We start from the raw sequence: 17,083 nt of genomic DNA on the forward strand, positions 1-17,083 counted from the left end.
CGTGTTGCGTTCACATTCCATAAAAAGATCATAATCTTTTTATGGAATGTGAACGCAACACGGCTGTGATGTACGGAAGCATTGCATTCACTTAAAAGAAAAAAAGTCCTGGTTTTTTTTTTTACACATTTTTTGGGGGAGCTTTGTTTTTTGGAGTATTTGTATTTTTTTCTGTTTTATTGATTACCCCCCCCCCCCCCCGTCCCGTTTTTTTGAGTATTTTTTTGTTTTGTTTTAAAAAATATATATTTTCCTCTGTTTTTCTGAATCTTTTTTTTTTCTGTTTTTCTGAGTAATTTTTCTCTGTTTTATAAAATTATTTTTCTGTTTTTCTGATTTTTTTTTTAAAAGGGTTTTCCCTCAGAGATTAGAGAACAAACCACAATACAGTATACACATTCATTCCTCTATTGAGAGCCGGTAAGTAACATGACCATCTTATTGCATATGGAGGTATGCGGGGAAGTGTCCGCTTCAGCTATTAGGGAGTCTGCAACAAGTCACTTGGAGTTCAGAGGTAAAATAAAAAAAAATAAAAAAATAAAAATTTCAGTTTTTGGGAAAAAAAAATTGCCTGTTTTTGAATAATGTTTTTCTGAGTAATTTTCCCTCCTGTTTTTCTGAATACTTTTTTTCAGCCAAAAATATTCAGTAAAACAATTTTTTTTTTAAACAATTACAAAAATTATCAAAAAACAAAGCTCCCCCAAAAAATTTGTTAGAAAAACAGGAGTTGTTTTTTTTTTTTCAAGTAAATGCAATACGCTTCCGTACAAGTGTGATTAAATTAAAGACAAATAAAAAGTTAACACTGTTACTCAAAACAGCTTTGTATATTCACAGAGCGCATATCAGGCTTTTGATGACGTATGAATCGGATGCGTGCGGATGAGCTTTCACAGTCCAGACGCATCGCATACATATCCGATTTATATCCACATACGAAAGAGGCCCAGGTCGGGTGTGAAAAAAAATCAGAATTGTACCGTTCACACTGCATGAAAAAATCAGATTCTTGTGAGAAAAAAAAAATCGCAATTGAGCTGCAGTGTGAATGCAGCCCTAAAATCCTGAGTGGAGATCAAGGTCCGCCAGTCTTGTCGCTCTGTGCCTTTCAGTAAACACAACACAACAACGGGTCAAGAAATATTTTTTAAATAAGCTGCAAATAACAATTTTACCAGTGAAAGGTGAAGACGGTTATGACCAGCATCAGTGACAGCACGTCAGTGACCAGCCACATGATCATATATTCATCAGGAGTCTACAAATACACAGTAGTCAGGTAAATAAACAATTTAAATATTCAGCAATCGTGTTTAATTTATTTTTATTTTTGATCATTTATTGATTTTGTATTAGATTTTTCAATGCCACATTCACTTAAGAACCGTGGTTACGTTTTTTTATTATTGAAAAAATGGAATGCCTCAGCTGAATTGACCAAAAAAATCCCATTTAAAGGCTTTCTGCGTTTCCATAAATGTAACATTTTTATACATTTCTCCAACACTGTGTGATTTTGTAAAATGTTTAACCATTTTACAGAACATTGATAACAGGGATGTTTATTATTGTTCTCAAACTGGCAGAAAAAAACAAGATGGGGGTTTTGACCCTATTTCTGGAATATTAAGTGAGGTGCATCTAATATAATTGAGTAAATAAATCAATGCCTTACACACTGTTTGTGGTAAGTGGGCAGTGTTCAAATTATTTAAAACCTACATTATTAGTGTAATGTTTCATATTTTGCACCCTCAAATGTGAAAAATTAATAAATAAAAACCCTTCAACACTCTTTGCTGAAATAGTTATTTAAAAATATATATTAAAAAATTGCCCCAATTTACATAATAGTTTAATTTTGTTCCAAAAATAAAGATCTCCTTTAATACATAATTAATTTAACGTATTTTTGTAATTATTTTGTATTATGGTTACTGATCAGCTTCTCATGTCAAAAAAATGTCGTGTATTTATCTCGTGAGCCTTGTTCCCATAAGTGAAGTGAGATGAGTGCGTTTGAATGACCATGAGGAAGAGGGGTTTCTTCATGGCTTTAAGACGATGCGGGTCGTTGGTGGTGACCGAGTGGGCCCCCGAGCACCAGGCCAGCGAGTAGAGCCAAGCCTCGCTGATCACGTACAGGTTGGTGGTGATGTTTGCTGCGGCGTAGTGACTGCAAAAAATATTCATTTTTTTAAAGTGATTTAAAAATAATAATAATTCAACGTGTCACAGCACGTACACACCTGATAAGCTGGACCGACATGGAAGTGTAGTGCAGGTTAAGCCTGGAAATGTTGTTGCTCTGGAGGTCCATTATGGAGTACGCTGAACCTGATGTCTGCTGAAAATCAACTTCCTGTTCCTGTACGAAATTGCGACGCTCAGATTGCAACCACAGCACCTGGTGAGTGGACACCAAAAAAAAAAAAAAGCCTCAAAGGTGAAATTAAATCGAGGTTTTAAAATTATTTTGTGTATATGTACAGTCCTCTCCAAAAGTATTGGAACGGTGTTGGGTTTTGGGCGCGTCACCTGCGAGGGCTTAATAGACGACTCGTGCAGGATGACGTCCAGCGTACGTTCAATCCACTTATTCCGGTACGGGTGACCCTTGGAGGGTTTGTAGAGGTCAAAGATGACCAGCTTGTCAGTGCGGGCCGCCAGCTCCAGGAATTCCAGAAGCGTGCAAACGGACTGCTCGCCCGCCCGCCGGCGATCCTTCGCTGCTAGCGAGCTCACCGTGCCGTACGGGTCCGTCTGTTTCGGGCCCAGAAAACAAACAGAAGAAACCGATGAGCTTTTCCGAGTTTACTTGCTGATTTTATTTTATTTTCAAGAATTTTGGGGGGTTAAAAATGTAATATATAAATGCATTGAAATTTGTCTTTTTTTTATAATTTTTTATGTCGACTCACGGAAAGGAACCAGGCGCCCGCGTTGAGTCTCCTCAGTTCCAGCCACGAGAACATGTCAGACCCCCGGTCGGCGTGGTTAGGAAACACCTCGTCAACATTGGTGGTCCGCTGTAATGTGTGGTCGTGCATCAGGAACGGAACGCCGTCATAACTGACAAGAACATAAACACAAAACGAAAGTGCGTTTGGATTAACCTGTAAAGTGGATTGGGATCAAGCCCTGCCACAAAAAGCGAAAATCTGCAGGTAACTTGACGCCTCCCGAAAATTTTTATTTGGCCTTGATGCCAGAAGATGGCGGCAAAGTACTTTTTTCTATTAGTCATGGCTTTGGCCTGACTGCATAAACAACAGTTGATAGAAATGTATTGTTTTTGATGTACCCTAAAAAAAAACAAAAAAACATATTAACTCATTCACTGCCATTGACAGCTATAGACTTTAAAAAATTCATTGTAACTATTTCTATTAGTTTAACTTTTTTTTTCCATTTTTGTTAACAAGAGCATGAAAACCTAGAAATATATATTTTTGTACATTTAGAACAGATATAAAAATTTGTGATTAATCGTCATGCGATTAATTACGATTACAAATTTTAATCGCCTGATGCCCCTAATTTTTAATAATCTTTTCTTTAAAAAATAAAATAACATTTTTGTTTAATTTTTTACAAATCTTTTTTTTTTTTAAGATTATTAAAAATTAGAGGCGCCAGGCGATTACATTTTTTTATCATAATTAATCGCATGACTTCACGAGTTAACTCACAATCACAAATCTGTTCTAAATGTACAATAAACATTTGTTCTAGGTTTTCATGCTCTTGTTAACAAAAGTGGGGGAACTAATAGAAATAGTTCAAATTAATTTTTGACGTCTATAGCCAGCAATGGCAGTGAATGAGTTAACATAATTAATCCGTTTTGACTTCATGATTTTATACTTCAATCCCCATTGACATTGTGCTGTTGCTGATGTACATGCCATGGCCACAGGGGGCAGTAGAATACTGACAATACACAAAAAAAGGCCTTATGTTCATTATCTGTAAATTCAGTAAAGTTGTTTTTTTTTTGCCATTATTTTTCACATAAAAAAACAAGCTGTATTTTTCCCATCAAACTCATTAGAGTCACAAACTGACCTGATGGTGACGTCCGTCTCCAGGCATTCACATCCTGCCTCCACCGCCTTCTCGAAAGCCATCAGTGTGTTTTCCGGAGCCATCTGAGCGCGAAGAATAGAATACATATTCAAAGATATCAGTGTTGCTCAAACTACAAACCAATGGCCTGCCGTGCCTTTGTTAAATTTACACATCCAATTAGCGAGGTCCACGCTCACCATGGGGGCTCCTCTGTGGCCGAAGAGCGCCGGCGGAGGGCCCAGGGTGTTGCGCTCTCTGATACATGGTGAATACATACCGAGAGGTATCAAGTAGAGGGCCAGCAGGACGCTCAGATACACCACCAAAATCAAGTAACGCTTTACTGTCAAGTACACACACATAAAATGTCTTTTATGCAGTCATGACGTGTTCAAAATTAACTTGAATTCAACAAAAAAACGTTTTGTTTTTTTTATCTATTGTAAAATCAGAACATTTGCAATTTTTATACTTTACAAAACCATACAATAATTAAAAATTTATCCTTAATGATTCAGTCCACGTTGTGCTGCTAGTGGATTATTTATTTATTTTATTTTTTTATTTTTTTGCAGGTTGACCTGAAGCAAGGGTTTTATTATATTAAACAATAAAAGTATGACAATATTTTAGTTTATATTTACATTTTACCCAGGCACTTAAATTAACTGCCAATGACGGCTATAGACGTAAAAAAATTCATTTGAGCTATTTCTATTAGCTTAACATTTTTCCCACTTTTGTTAACAAGATTAAGAAAACCAAGAATGTTTTTATTGTATTAGAACAGATATAAAATGTGTTATTAACCGTGAAGTCATGTGATTTATTACGATTCAAAATTGTAATCGCCTGATGCCCCTAATTTTTAATAATAGTTTCTTAAAAATAAAAGATTAAAAATAAATAAATAAATAATTACAATTAGTTTATTTATTTATTTAAAAAATAAAGTATTTTTAAAAATTAGGGACGTCAGGCAATTATTATAATAATTGTAATTAATCACATGACTTCACTAGTTAACTCACGGTTAATCAAAAATTTTATATCTGCTCTAAACGTAAAAAAAAACCATCTAGATTTTCACACTCTTGTTAACAAAAGTGGGAACAAAATGTTAAACTAATAGAAATAGTTCAAGTGAATTTATGACGTCTATAGCCGTCAATGGCAGTGAATGAGTTAATCAGCCCCTTGCTCAGAACAGTGGGACAAATGCAGAGGTGAAATTTGGTTTACATGACAAAAAAGACACTTTTTTAAATTTCATTTCATTCCAGTCTTAAATGCGCTCGGGGTGCGTCAATCTTAGGTTAGCTTAGCAATTAGCATGTCTTGTAGCTTATCCGTGGCCATGGGGGTGATGATTTTAATATGTTAACTTTAGCCGCACTAAGTAGCTAGCTGAAGCTAGTTGCTAGCTAGCATAAGTAGTAAGCCTCCAGACGTGCTTTGAGATTGGTCATTGTCCTTGTAACGTGCTGTTAGCCCGTGTTTCTATAAACTTTACGCTGTATGTTAGCATAAAGGTAGCAGAGGCTATGTGGTGGTGTTCAATAACATTAGGTCTATTTGTGTTTGTTTTTTGTTAGTTTGACTGTAAGCTTCTTCAGCTAAATGTAGCAAACAATTTGGAGCCCACAACTTACTTATCTTAATCATGTTGAAAAAGTGCAACGCCACCGGCCAAGCCAGCACCGTCATCAGTGCCACAGCGCCAACATGAAGGTACGGCGCAGTCACCTGTTGGCACAAACAGATTAAAAAAAAATTAAAAAACGAGCACTAAATACATCATGGCACCATGACGGCGGCGGATGACGAAGGGTCACCTGGAAGGAAAGTCGCACCGTGAGCCATTCCAGGGCCCACATGTCAGACAGGACGGCCGTGGCGGCGATGGCGAACATCAAGCTCAGCATCACGCCGATCTGACCCAAGAGGACATAACATTAGGGACAGCGAAGCGACGGGCATGAATAATTGACGTTACAAAGTGAGGCATGAAAACAGAACTTTTTTTTTTTTTTTATTAGGCAGGCTATTATGAGCCATCCTGTTTTCAGTCAGACAGACCAATTTAATTATGATTATTGAGGTGCAGCCATATTTTCATATCTCAGAATTATTCAAATATTTGGGCAACAAAAAGCACACATAACTTTATCCTCTTTTTGGTGCTCAAACATTTTGATATACATCAACCACATTTTTTTATTTTATTTTATAAAAATTCTATTAAAACTTCCCTGTGTCAAAGACAAGTATATTGTCAGGGTTGCGGGTTGTGGACCCAAGTGGAGAGAAGCAACGCAAAACCGGGATGAAGTCACCAAAAAAATAAATAATGATTTTATTCAAGCAAAAGGCAAAACTGTGTCAAGAGACAAAATCAAAAATGTCCAATGTCAAACTTGTGAGGATACATTGAAACTGGCTTTCGTGTGGGCGGGGCCTAAATACACTGATTGACACAAGAAGACACACCTGGGTGAGACAAGTGGCTAAGGGCACTGATTGGTCAACACACGGGGAAGGGAAGACACACACAGGTGGAAGTGGTTGAATTTTTTACGTCTATAGCCGTCAATGGCAGTGAATGAGTTAATCACAATTAGTTTGGTAATAATTGATCATTTAACGAAACGATCATTTATTTTTGGGTACAAAACAAGAAAAATGTTTTAATGATGAGACAAAATAAGTAGCTAGTTAGTAATAGTTATTTTTGAATGAAACAAAATGTATTAAATGTTATTGGTATTTTAAAATTTAAAAAAAGGTGCAAATGTATATATTTAAACAACTCAAAATTTGCATTAATCTTTTTTTTTTTACGATTATGCTGATTTTGTTATTGTGGAGTGTAATAATTGAAATTGGAATTCAATTTCAATGACTTGCACAGCACTATTATTTTATTATATTATAGGCTAGTATTTTTCATTACATTTCCCTGCTTCAAAGACAATCAAATACATTGCATCTGAAAAGATTCTAAAGATATAAAAGGTATTTTAAACTTTGATTACATATCAACTATTATTATAACTATCAATAGCAGTTAATGAGTTTCTCAATTAGGTTTTCTTTTCATGTTTACTGCGGTGGTTGTCGTCCAACCGCTGTCTGTATGGAAGCGACATATTCTCATCTACTCATCACTATGCAGCCCGAGTGTTGCCTAAAACGTCAAAATAAGTCAACCAGTTCTGCTCCGGTCGTGATTGGGAAGCCTGGACCCATCGCGCGTCTCGTTTCAACCTCACTTTCTGGTTAGCTGATAAGAGTTCCATCTCAGCCAGGTCATCATTTTCAGCTCTTTCTGACAAAAAAAAGTGTTTTCTCTCCTGATGTCACATAAGAATGAAAGTGATTGCACGCATCATCCGCAAGTCATAAGACTTCATAGATTAGAGATAAGAGGTCCTTTTATCAGGGGTCAGCAACATGTTATCATATAGCCCCGATGACCCCGGGTCGGGCGGCCATGTTGGAAGAAGAGCTTGCCTGTGATGGGACGTTCGGGTGAGTCTGTTTTTTTTCGTCTTGATTTTGTTGTTTTTTAAGAGTGAGTCAATGTTATGCAAGTAGCAAATGTTTCTCATCAGTGTTCGCTTAAGGGGACAAACGGTCACAGTGACTCCAAATGTCATTGTTAAACTGTGAGTGAACATCTGGCTAACATTTGCGACCTCGAACGAACCCCGACGTTCGTTTCCTTCCAAGAATGGCAAACTGTGAAACAAGCGTCTTTCGAAGTGTTTTGAAAGTGAGGTCACAAGGTCAGGTCCCGTTCACTCGGTAGTTGAAAAGGTCGTTGACCCCCTTGTCCTAACTGGTCCCCTCAGACTTGGGTGACAAAAACAAGGAAATGAAAAAATCCTGCTCATCAAAAAAAAGAATTTCTTGACTTTGACTTAAGTAACTGAAATTGAGGTCATTGTCAATTCAATCCTGCGTTTATTGTTTGCCATTTGCAAGATAAGTGGGCGATGTTAACAAATTACAAATACAAAAAAAAAAATTGAGTCATTTGAATGACACATTTGAAAAGTAGTGAATCATGGAGCTAAAAATAAATAAATAATATCGGGAACAAGACAACAATGAGAAAAAAAAATGGAACATTGCCTGCGATTGAGTTTAAAACGGTCAAACAATTTGCGGACTTTGAAGTCCTCAGTCACGTGGCCTGATAACGAAATGTTACAATCTGGTGTTATCGCGCTGCCGTGATTGCCAGGTGAGCGCTTTCGTGCTGTCGGTGTACCTTGTGACTCCAGTGTAACGAAAGTCGTTGGCGCCGCGACAGCAGACACACGGACAGCAGCTGCAAAGACATCGCCAGACGTTATTGTTTTTCTCCAAGCCTTTAGCTTGAGTTTTTTTACGCACTTATATGGACTTAAATATTTAAATACAGTATATGACTATCCATCGGGGTCATCCAAATTTGGAGCGCCCTTATTGGGTTTCAAAACTAGGATTAGGGTTTCAATTTGGGGTTTCAAACTGGGGTTGGGGCTTCAAAATTAAGAATTTAAACTTGGGTTAGGGTTTTAAGAAAGGGATTTTAACTCAAGTTAGGGTTTTAAACTAGGATTGGGGTTTCAAATTGAGGTTTCAAATTAGGGTTGAGGTTTCAAATTAGGGTTTATAACCCAGGTTTGCCTTTTAAAGTAGGGTTTTAAATTGAGGTTTCAAAATAGACTTTTAATCTTGGGTTGGGGTCTTAAAGTAGGGTTTTAAACTAGGGTTAGGGTTTCAAACTCAGGTTAAAGTTTAAAATTGGAGTTTCAAACTATGGCTAGAGTTTCGAATTGGGCTTTACAACTCAGTGTGAGGTTTCAAATTAGCGTTTAAAACTCTGGTTTGTGTTTTAAAGTAGGGTTTTAAATTGGGGGTTTCAAATTAGACTTTTGATCTTGGGTTGGTGTCTTAAAGTAGGGTTTTAAACTAGGGCTAGGTCTCAAACTAGGATTAGGTTTACAAAATAGGGTTTCAAACTCAAGTTAAAGTTTAAAATTGGAGTGTCAAACTATGGCTAGGGTTTCAAATTGGGGTTTACAACTCGGTGTGAGGTTTTAAATTAAGGTTTCAAAATAGGGTTGGGGTTTCAAATTAGCGTTTAAAACTCAGGTTTGTGTTTTAAAGTTGGGTTTTAAACTAGGGTTAGGGTTACAACGTAGCTTTTCAAACATTAAAATTGGAGTTTGAAATATGGCTAAGGTTTCAAAGTAGGGTTTTAAACTTGAGTTAGGGTTTCGAATTCAGATTACGCACCAGGGGTGTGCAAAGGGTGGGGCAAGAGGATGAGCATCGACTTGAGTGGGAGCTTCCATACCAGCATGCATATAAAAAAAAGTTGAATAGAAATAGCATAGAAATAAGTCATGATGTATATTTTCAATTAATCAGATGATTACTCAGTTGTGGGTATTTTATTCTGCCAAATATCAGAATTTGCACCAGCCTCAAAAATCTATTTTGCAACGTCATCATCTCACCATAAGCGCCGCCATGTAGGAGAATAAGACGGCAGCGATGACCAGCAGCACCAGCGACCACGCCCACCAGAAGCCCAAGTTGCCATAGGTAAACCTACCAATTACACACACACACACGCACTTCGTCTCCGCCAACAGGAAGTAGACCGCATGCATGCAGGAAGCTGCCATTTGCACTACCAATCAAAGTTATTGTAGTCATTCTTTGCTTGCGTCCAGAAGTAGAGGAAGAGCAGAGTGAGGCAGAAGGCCGCCGTCAACGCGGCGAAGCTGGCGCCTTCCCACTGCACACAAACAGGAAACAGGAAGTACACGTTGGCGGGCTGGTAAAGCCGACGTATGCAAGTGCGCCGGCGGTCCGCTGACCTTGCTGCAGCAGCAGTCACCGGGCCGCACCGGGCTCCCCTGCCGCCGTCGCCACCGGCAACTGTACAGGCCCAGCAGACATGAGGTCAAAGGTCGCCGCCGCTCGACGCGCGACACAGACGCCATCGGCCTCAGGAACTCGCTGACCCCGTGGCGGCCATCTTGATCAAAAAATGGTTAAAATGGGACAAAAACCTGAAAAGGGACGTAGGATGTAAAACTGACGGCTGATATCAGCACTTTTATAAAATCTGCAATTGGCTGATTTTTTTGCCCTTATTGTTTGAACAATGAACACATTGCGACATAAAACAATAATGAAGATATTGGAAAAATGGGCAAAAATTAGCCGACAAATATTGAAGGACAAAGTATTGTAAAACAGTCAAATGGGCTGCCTGTAATTCATATTTTTTTAAATATAATTTGAAAAAATAATAATCGGCCATTTAATTGATTAGCGGAATTTTATGATGCCAAATATCAGGATCAGCATCGGCTTGTTGGCCCAGAAGTTTTTGAGAAATTTCACCAGAGCAAGAAATATGCTGTAAAAGTCTCAAACTCTTAATCCTATCAGATATTTTTGACAAAGGCGTGCGACATACATTCCACCAAGACACTTGGGAAACTTTTTTAAATTTGTCGTATTTTGTTTCCCGACTTGTGTCAAATAAACACATAATAGGAGATCGTTTTTCCATTTCCAATTTTTCAACAAAAAACAGGCGATGACTTGTTTTGTTCGACGGGGAGAGCAACACTGCCCCCTAGTGGAAGGAGGAGGGAATGGCGGCCTGTCCACATCTTGAAAGCGGAATGGCGTTTGATTGGCTTATACACAAACCTACATTCAGTATTTCACAAGCACAATTCAATATTTAGAATTAGTCATGATTACTGAACGCGCAGCGTTTAGAAAAACATGTAAATTGCAAATATATTTGTGAAAATCTTCGATATGTGAATAATTTTGAGACAAAACAATATAAGAGGGGGCTCCTGGGATTTAAACAAAATAATACTCACATAAAAGCAAAGCCTTGATTGTTTTTTATAGAATTACATATAATAATAACAACCGTTTTGTCGGCCACTGCTTGCTGCAGAGTAAAATATTTACCGAATGTTACGTTGAGTCACTGTCAATTTGAACGTCATACATACGTAAAAGGCTTTTAGGACAACTTCGCATCAGTGCTGGTGCGATCAAGTTAGTGGACTGCATCCCTGAATGCACATTAAATAAAAAAAGGACATACAAGTACTCAAATACCTGTAAGGTTCCTCTTATCTAAATAGTCTGTGCAGTGCAAAAACGTTTTATAGCAGATGTGAAAGTTGAAACTGACGTCATAGTTCAGATAAGAGTTGTCACATGGGGTGGAACATAATGGATACTTTATAGCCGCATGAAGTGTGTCAAATGTTGTCAAATGTAATCATTGTCGCTGCTTAAGTCACCAAATTCCATCCAAATGTCCGTCATTTTAACGCATCACTGAAGCGGACGCCCATAAGCATATTGGTCGTCAAATGAAATGTTTCGACTTGTCGAGCCAACCTCCGTTCTACTTTTCATTGTTCTATTATGTCTAAGCCGAAATAAATTCACAATGCTTGTGAATACATATTTTAATCTGTTGCCCTCGAACGCTTGTTAGTTTAACGCAGAGTTGCCATTCTTTTTAAAATAACAAACTTTTTAAGTGCGAGGTTTGCTGACTAGGCGAGGTAGAAAATGACCCTAAAGGCGCAGTTTATTAGGAAGTGGACATGATTGAGGACGTGTTCCTACCTTTTAGGCGGTCGTCGCCACTTTTTGCAGCCGATCGGTCGGATCCTCTAATTTGGTTAGCGGACAAGTCCAGCAGACGATGCTGCGTCAAGCTCACGGAGGTAACACAATACCGGAAGTCGAAAAAGCTTCGTCGGCTACTTGGTCAAAGGTTTCACTATAAAAGTAATTTTTTTATTTTTGAAAGTTAATACCAAATACGATTATACAGCATGACAAATGAATCTTTTCAAGGTGAGACATAAAATTAAATTTCCTTCTTTCTAATCATTCCACCATAAACCTTAACTTAATAGACGCCGTCTATGCGATTTGGGTGGTATCAGTCATAGTGAAGTATTGCTAATAGAACAAGCGTTATAACACACGTAATAAACAGGACACAATTTACAACCTCTTGCTCATCCTACCTGTTTAAACAATACATCAGCTTTACAGATACTAACCGAGTGCGAGTGCTATCAGTCATAGGAAAGTAATAATAATGGTCACTAAAACAGCATTATATTTGGTCCCTTCACAAACACTTTTTTTTGGGGGGGGGGGGGATTATTTCAGGAAGCTGAGGACATCCATTCACGGAAGGAGATATCTTCACTGCCTCCTTCATGTCAGCTTCATCGACGGGTATCCACGGTTGCTATCAGTCATAGTAAAGGTACTGTAATGTGTAAAAATGTGGCGAATAAGTGCCTATTTGAGAAAAGGTGTTTTATCTATTCAAGTGGATGACACACCTGAATGATAAATTGAGATTGTGGTTAGCCTCAAGCTAGTAATCACGTAGACACGTATTCCTGTAGGAGTATTCCAAGTATGCATTTTGCTTGTCTCAACCACACTTGGAAAAAAAAAAGGTGATCAAGTTTCAAGTATTGCACAACAAATAACACAACTTCCTTTCAGCGTTTACAAAAAAAATCTTTCTTCACTCTGTGTTTTTGTCCATTTTAATGTCGTAACGTTTGTCTGAAATCCTGAAGATGAATAGTTGACCAACTTCCACAGCGGAAGGCAGTTATGTTTCCAGAAATCTAGCCGTGTTTTAAGCATTTGAAATGCTATTCAAGTGTTTTGGGATCATAGTTCCATGGTACATTTATAGTTTGAACCAGTCACTTACAAGTGTGACTACTAGTGGTACTCAGGCTCCCTCTAGTGGTATGCAGAAGAACAACAACCCAAGTATAGTTCAGTAGTATTTTAATTTTTTAGTACAATCAGAGGTGTCAAATCCAAGTGAAGAAAGTAAAAACCCTGCCAAAGCTTGGAAAATTTCAGTTAATTTTCATGCCTATAGAAGCATTTGTGGCGACAGCCAAACTGGGGCAAAGTTTTTACTGGACTTGGATTTGACATCTCTGTTAGTAGGGTTCTTTTTTTTCACCTTTCTTTATTAATTTCACTTAAAAAGAACAAGTGCAGTTGGCACACACACGGGGAGGGGGAGTATTAATTTAGATAAGTCGCTAGTAGTAAGCATGTTTCAGGAAAAACGTGTGTGAATCAGCGGGTGCCAAACCGCGAGCAGGCGGGGGTCCACTCTAATTAAAGTAGCCAACTATCTTTTATTTTGAAAGTCTTTGCCTCTTACTTCCCGTCACTTAGAAAGTACCGTGGCGGGACTTAAGTTTGCCATGTGGAGGAGGGGGCCGTGGTTGTGCAAAACTTTACAAACTAACCGATGAGTTGACCACAGTCGACAGGGATGAACGACGTGTGGGTCTCCGTGGCGGCGCTGGCCGCCGCGGTTCTCCTCAGCGAGCTGGTCCGCCGCGCAGCCGCCCGCTACCTGAGCGGAGTCGCCGGAGTTCTGGCGCTGGAGGCGGCGTCCACCTTCCAGCTTTGCTGCTGCACACACGAGCTCAAGTTGCTGGCGGACTCGGCGCGGCTGGAGCCGGCGTACGGCCTGACGCTGGGCTACGTCGTCACGGTCGCGCACTTGCTCTCCTTCCGCGGCGCTTCGTGTAATCCGTGCGGCGTTGCGGAACGCGCTTGCCGGGGGACCTACCGAGTCGGCGCGGCCTCAGCGTTGGTCGCCGGCCAGTTCGGCGCCGCGTTGGTGGCGCGCTACGCCGCCGCCTCCGCGTGGTCGCTGGGGCTTGCGGAACACCACGTTCGCCACCGGCGCTTCGGCTTCAGGTGTTTCGACCCGCTCGGCGGCACCATGCTGGAGGCCGCCGCCGTGGAGCTCGGCTGCGCTTTCGTCATCCAGGCGGCGGCGCTTCACATCCACAAGGTGGACGACAAATTGCGCGTCCACGTCTTTGCTGCGCTAATTACTGCGCTGGTATACGCAGGTGAGTGCTGGTGACGTCACGCGCAGCGGTGAGAAATTTATACCATTTTGAGAGTTTAAACACGGGACAAAAATCCTTAATTTGCCTTTCGACATGTTTTGTAAATAATTAATTTGTGGCGCTGTGTTGAAGAGCTTTGTTTGGGCCGTAGAAAAAAGTACTTTGGCAGCATCTTGTGGCTTCTATAGAATATTTCGCTTTTTGTGAATAGCGAAAATCCTCAAGTATTTGATTTCCTTAAAAAAAAAAAAAAATTGCAATTGCCCCTTGAAGGTGCAAGATGGCAGATCTGCACTACCTTTGTCTAAAGTCGATGCCTAATAACACAATTGTTAAAGTCATCTTTAACAATTAAATCGTTTTTCAAAAATATTTAAATATGACTTGGCCCTAAAAGGCTAATGAAATGAAACTCCTGAAATTTACTAATATACACGTGAAGTTTGGGAGGTTGTTCTTTCCCCTGCTTGTTTTTAATTCGATTTAATTGATTGGAGCATTCATTTGCACTGACTCACTTGAGCACTTACTCATTGTTTCTTTCGGGTGAAATTCCCCAAGGTGATTTCATGTAGTTTCACTTTTACGCAGGCGACACATTTTGAAACCTAAAAACAAACGTGTTGCTTTCTTTTCAAGCTTTCGTCTTTGCTTTTCAAAACAAAACCAAAAGTTATTTTTTTGTCTAATACAATATTGTTGCAAAGTAAAATGATTTTTTTTTTACTGCAAATTTTATAAGGTCGTTAAATCTCTTGTGGAATAAAAAGATGACAAACTTGGCAACAGGTAAAAATGTTCAGATTTAATGTCTACACTGCAATAAATAAATGGGCAAATAAAGGTGAAATTAACATGCCAAGTTATTGTTTTTTATGTAATATTTTATTTTCTATGAGCATTTTTATTTATTTTTGCCATCTTTCTTAGGCGAGCTATGTTGACATTTTAAGGAATCTTGCCAAGTCCAATTTTCTTGTGTTGGGCTAAGATAATTTTGTTGAAATAATATCATCTTCATTTCATAAATGATGTGTATTTTAAAACCAGTTTTTTTTTTTTGCAGTGCATTAATAACAAGCTCCTTGTTTTTTTGTTTTGAGGTGGAAGCATTTCTGGGGCCGTGTTTAACCCGGTCCTGGCCTTCTCCATCAACTTCCCCTGTAGCGGCCACACCTACCTGGAGTACTGCTTCATTTACTGGCTGGGACCCGCCTTGGGTATGCTAAGCTAACAGCTCATTTGTTTGTTGATGAGTTTTGCTGTTTTGCTACTTAGCAGTTGTGTTGTCGTCCTCAGGCGTCGCCAGCTGCGTCCTGTTCTTCGAAAAGATTCTGCCGTTCCTCTCGGGGACAAAGACGGCGGGCCGAGGCGTCAACGTTGCCCACAAGCACAAATCGCACTAGGCAAATGTTAGCACTTTGTCGTACGACAGGTTTGACTAGCGCGTTCAAATACACGACTGTGTACTTCGAGCTACTTGGGAGGATAACAGTTGTGTTGTCATTGTTGTAGTGGGGTCAAATGAGCGATAGTAGTTGTGCTAACCTTCTAATAGCGCTTTAGCTGCAAAAACGTTAGCTACGAAGTTAGCTGTATTGGAACTAAACTGTTTTATTTACACAAGGAGAAAGGAAAACATTCACAAAATGTACTTTTGACGTCACAATAGTTGGAAAAGAAAATAGTGGTTTATCGTACTTTCCTGAATTTGAGGTACTTTCTGGTCTGGTTAAAATGTTGAGTTTTCTCTCATTTGCAATCAAACATGTTAATGACATTTATGTAGATTGCAATAATTAAAAACAATTTAAATTTGAGATGTTTTGATTAAAATGAAATATTTTTGTTGTTCACGACTCGCATTCTGTTTAAAATTGAGATTAACTTGGAATGAGGAACGTTTTGAAAATCAAGCTTTAGTTTTCTGTACTAAAGTGGAAACTCGTTTTGATGCCAAAGTTGGCAATTTTGTGAAAATCCAACGTTCACACAAATGCTTAACGTGAACGACATGAATTTTTTTGTGAAAATTAATTTATGGGACTGAATTTAGCTTGTGGTTTTCTGACTTCTGTGCATATTTGGAATCTTGCTGTTAAAATGTTTATTATTATTTATTTTTCTTGTCAATTTGTATACCTCTTCTTGTAATACTGTTTTTTACCCCGCAAAAGGTGAGCCACAGTAGTGGAAACAAATGTTGTACTACTTTGTAAATCTAACTTTTGACTTGCTAACATTTTGGATTGGCATTCAGTTTCAGTCAAAATGAGGATTTCTTCGTTTTGACTCACTCAGAATCTTATGGTCAACAAGATTTTTCTTTTCATTTCAAAATGTGTCAGAAGATTAATGTGAAAGTGTCATTTAGCTACTTGAAGTCAGAAGTCTTTTGCCTACTAGTGACTCTGAGATGAGAAATTTTGCCCCGAAATCTAGTAAGCACCCGATGAGCCTTTGCCACTAATTGCTTAGTTTTGCATGAGTATTTTTTTTTAATCAATTACTTTTAATTTTTTTGTTTTCCCACTGATTGACATGCCAAAACGGTTTTTTTTTCCAGTTGGCTTGTCCTCGTTTGTGTGCAAAGTGAGTTTATGATTAAATGTTTTACTCTGGAAAATGCTTAATTCATAATTAAAATGTTTACATCATGATCATTTCATTCTTTACCACCCTATTCTGCCGCCGCCTCTTCATTTATTGATATAATATACTCTGTCCCCAAAGATCTCAATTTCTCCAGTGACAAAATAGATGTTTTTGTGTGTTCTGTAGGACAGAAAGGAAAAGGTAGTCAAATGTCATCTGCCTACACAGCATCTAACGTGGTTACACAACGCGACCTTTACACCTCCGTGCTGTCCTCGACATTTAACACGTTAACGACTTTGGACTCAGAGCTTCACAAAAATCTGTAATGGTTTTAAAATGTTTCTAATTATGTTTTGTATGTCAAAACAATCGTGCATGAATGCTGTGAGCCACTGTTCGTGCTAGGCTAATAGTTTAGCTTAGCGTGCAAA

The 17,083-nt window shown here is 38.7% G+C and overlaps 2 protein-coding genes across 3 annotated transcripts; one reads left to right on the forward strand and one right to left on the reverse strand.

The window, feature by feature from the left end:
- Positions 1–612: 612 nt before the first annotated feature.
- Positions 613–11,851, reverse strand: gdpd4b (glycerophosphodiester phosphodiesterase domain containing 4b). 2 transcript variants are annotated; one of them, XM_086098841.1, is made up of 15 exons: positions 11,755–11,851; positions 9,957–10,151; positions 9,771–9,874; positions 9,591–9,684; positions 8,354–8,413; positions 5,913–6,011; positions 5,730–5,823; positions 4,275–4,420; positions 4,075–4,157; positions 2,928–3,078; positions 2,545–2,769; positions 2,256–2,413; positions 2,035–2,182; positions 1,182–1,264; positions 613–1,111 (listed from the first exon to the last, which is right to left on the reverse strand). In XM_086098841.1, exons 2-15 carry the CDS (start codon positions 10,080–10,082, stop codon positions 1,063–1,065), a joined length of 1,620 nt encoding a protein of 539 aa, XP_085954967.1. In that variant the 5' UTR covers positions 10,083–10,151; positions 11,755–11,851; the 3' UTR covers positions 613–1,062. The 2 variants fall into 2 exon arrangements, with proteins under 2 accessions (XP_085954967.1, XP_085954968.1); XM_086098842.1 differs by having other exon boundaries at positions 9,957–10,117; positions 11,755–11,846.
- Positions 11,852–13,097: 1,246 nt separating this feature from the next.
- LOC147160685 (aquaporin-11-like) lies at positions 13,098–16,732 on the forward strand. Its single transcript, XM_086098843.1, has 3 exons — positions 13,098–14,054; positions 15,158–15,274; positions 15,354–16,732. Exons 1-3 carry the CDS (start codon positions 13,463–13,465, stop codon positions 15,458–15,460), a joined length of 816 nt encoding a protein of 271 aa, XP_085954969.1. The 5' UTR covers positions 13,098–13,462; the 3' UTR covers positions 15,461–16,732.
- The last annotated feature ends 351 nt before the right edge of the window (positions 16,733–17,083 follow it).

Source organism: Leptonotus elevatus, chromosome 16 (genome assembly GCF_054856555.1).
Source record: "Leptonotus elevatus isolate MCC_2025b chromosome 16, RoL_Lele_1.0, whole genome shotgun sequence".
Taxonomy (NCBI): Eukaryota; Metazoa; Chordata; class Actinopteri; order Syngnathiformes; family Syngnathidae; genus Leptonotus; species Leptonotus elevatus.

What these genes read in the sequence shown, in the direction of transcription:
- gdpd4b (XM_086098841.1), bottom strand. Translation starts at nt 10,082, where the DNA reads ATGGCGTCTGTGTCGCGCGTCGAGCGGCGGCGACCTTTGACCTCATGT. An exon ending in CGGTGCGACTTTCCTTCCAG is followed by an intron (nt 5,824 to 5,912) that starts GTGACCCTTCGT and finishes TTGTGCCAACAG; the next exon opens with GTGACTGCGCCGTACCTTCA. An exon ending in AGAAACCCCTCTTCCTCATG is followed by an intron (nt 1,265 to 2,034) that starts GTCATTCAAACG and finishes GTGTATTTGTAG; the next exon opens with ACTCCTGATGAATATATGAT.
- LOC147160685 (XM_086098843.1), top strand. Translation starts at nt 13,463, where the DNA reads ATGAACGACGTGTGGGTCTCCGTGGCGGCGCTGGCCGCCGCGGTTCTC. An exon ending in TACTGCGCTGGTATACGCAG is followed by an intron (nt 14,055 to 15,157) that starts GTGAGTGCTGGT and finishes TTTTGTTTTGAG; the next exon opens with GTGGAAGCATTTCTGGGGCC. An exon ending in CTGGCTGGGACCCGCCTTGG is followed by an intron (nt 15,275 to 15,353) that starts GTATGCTAAGCT and finishes TGTCGTCCTCAG; the next exon opens with GCGTCGCCAGCTGCGTCCTG.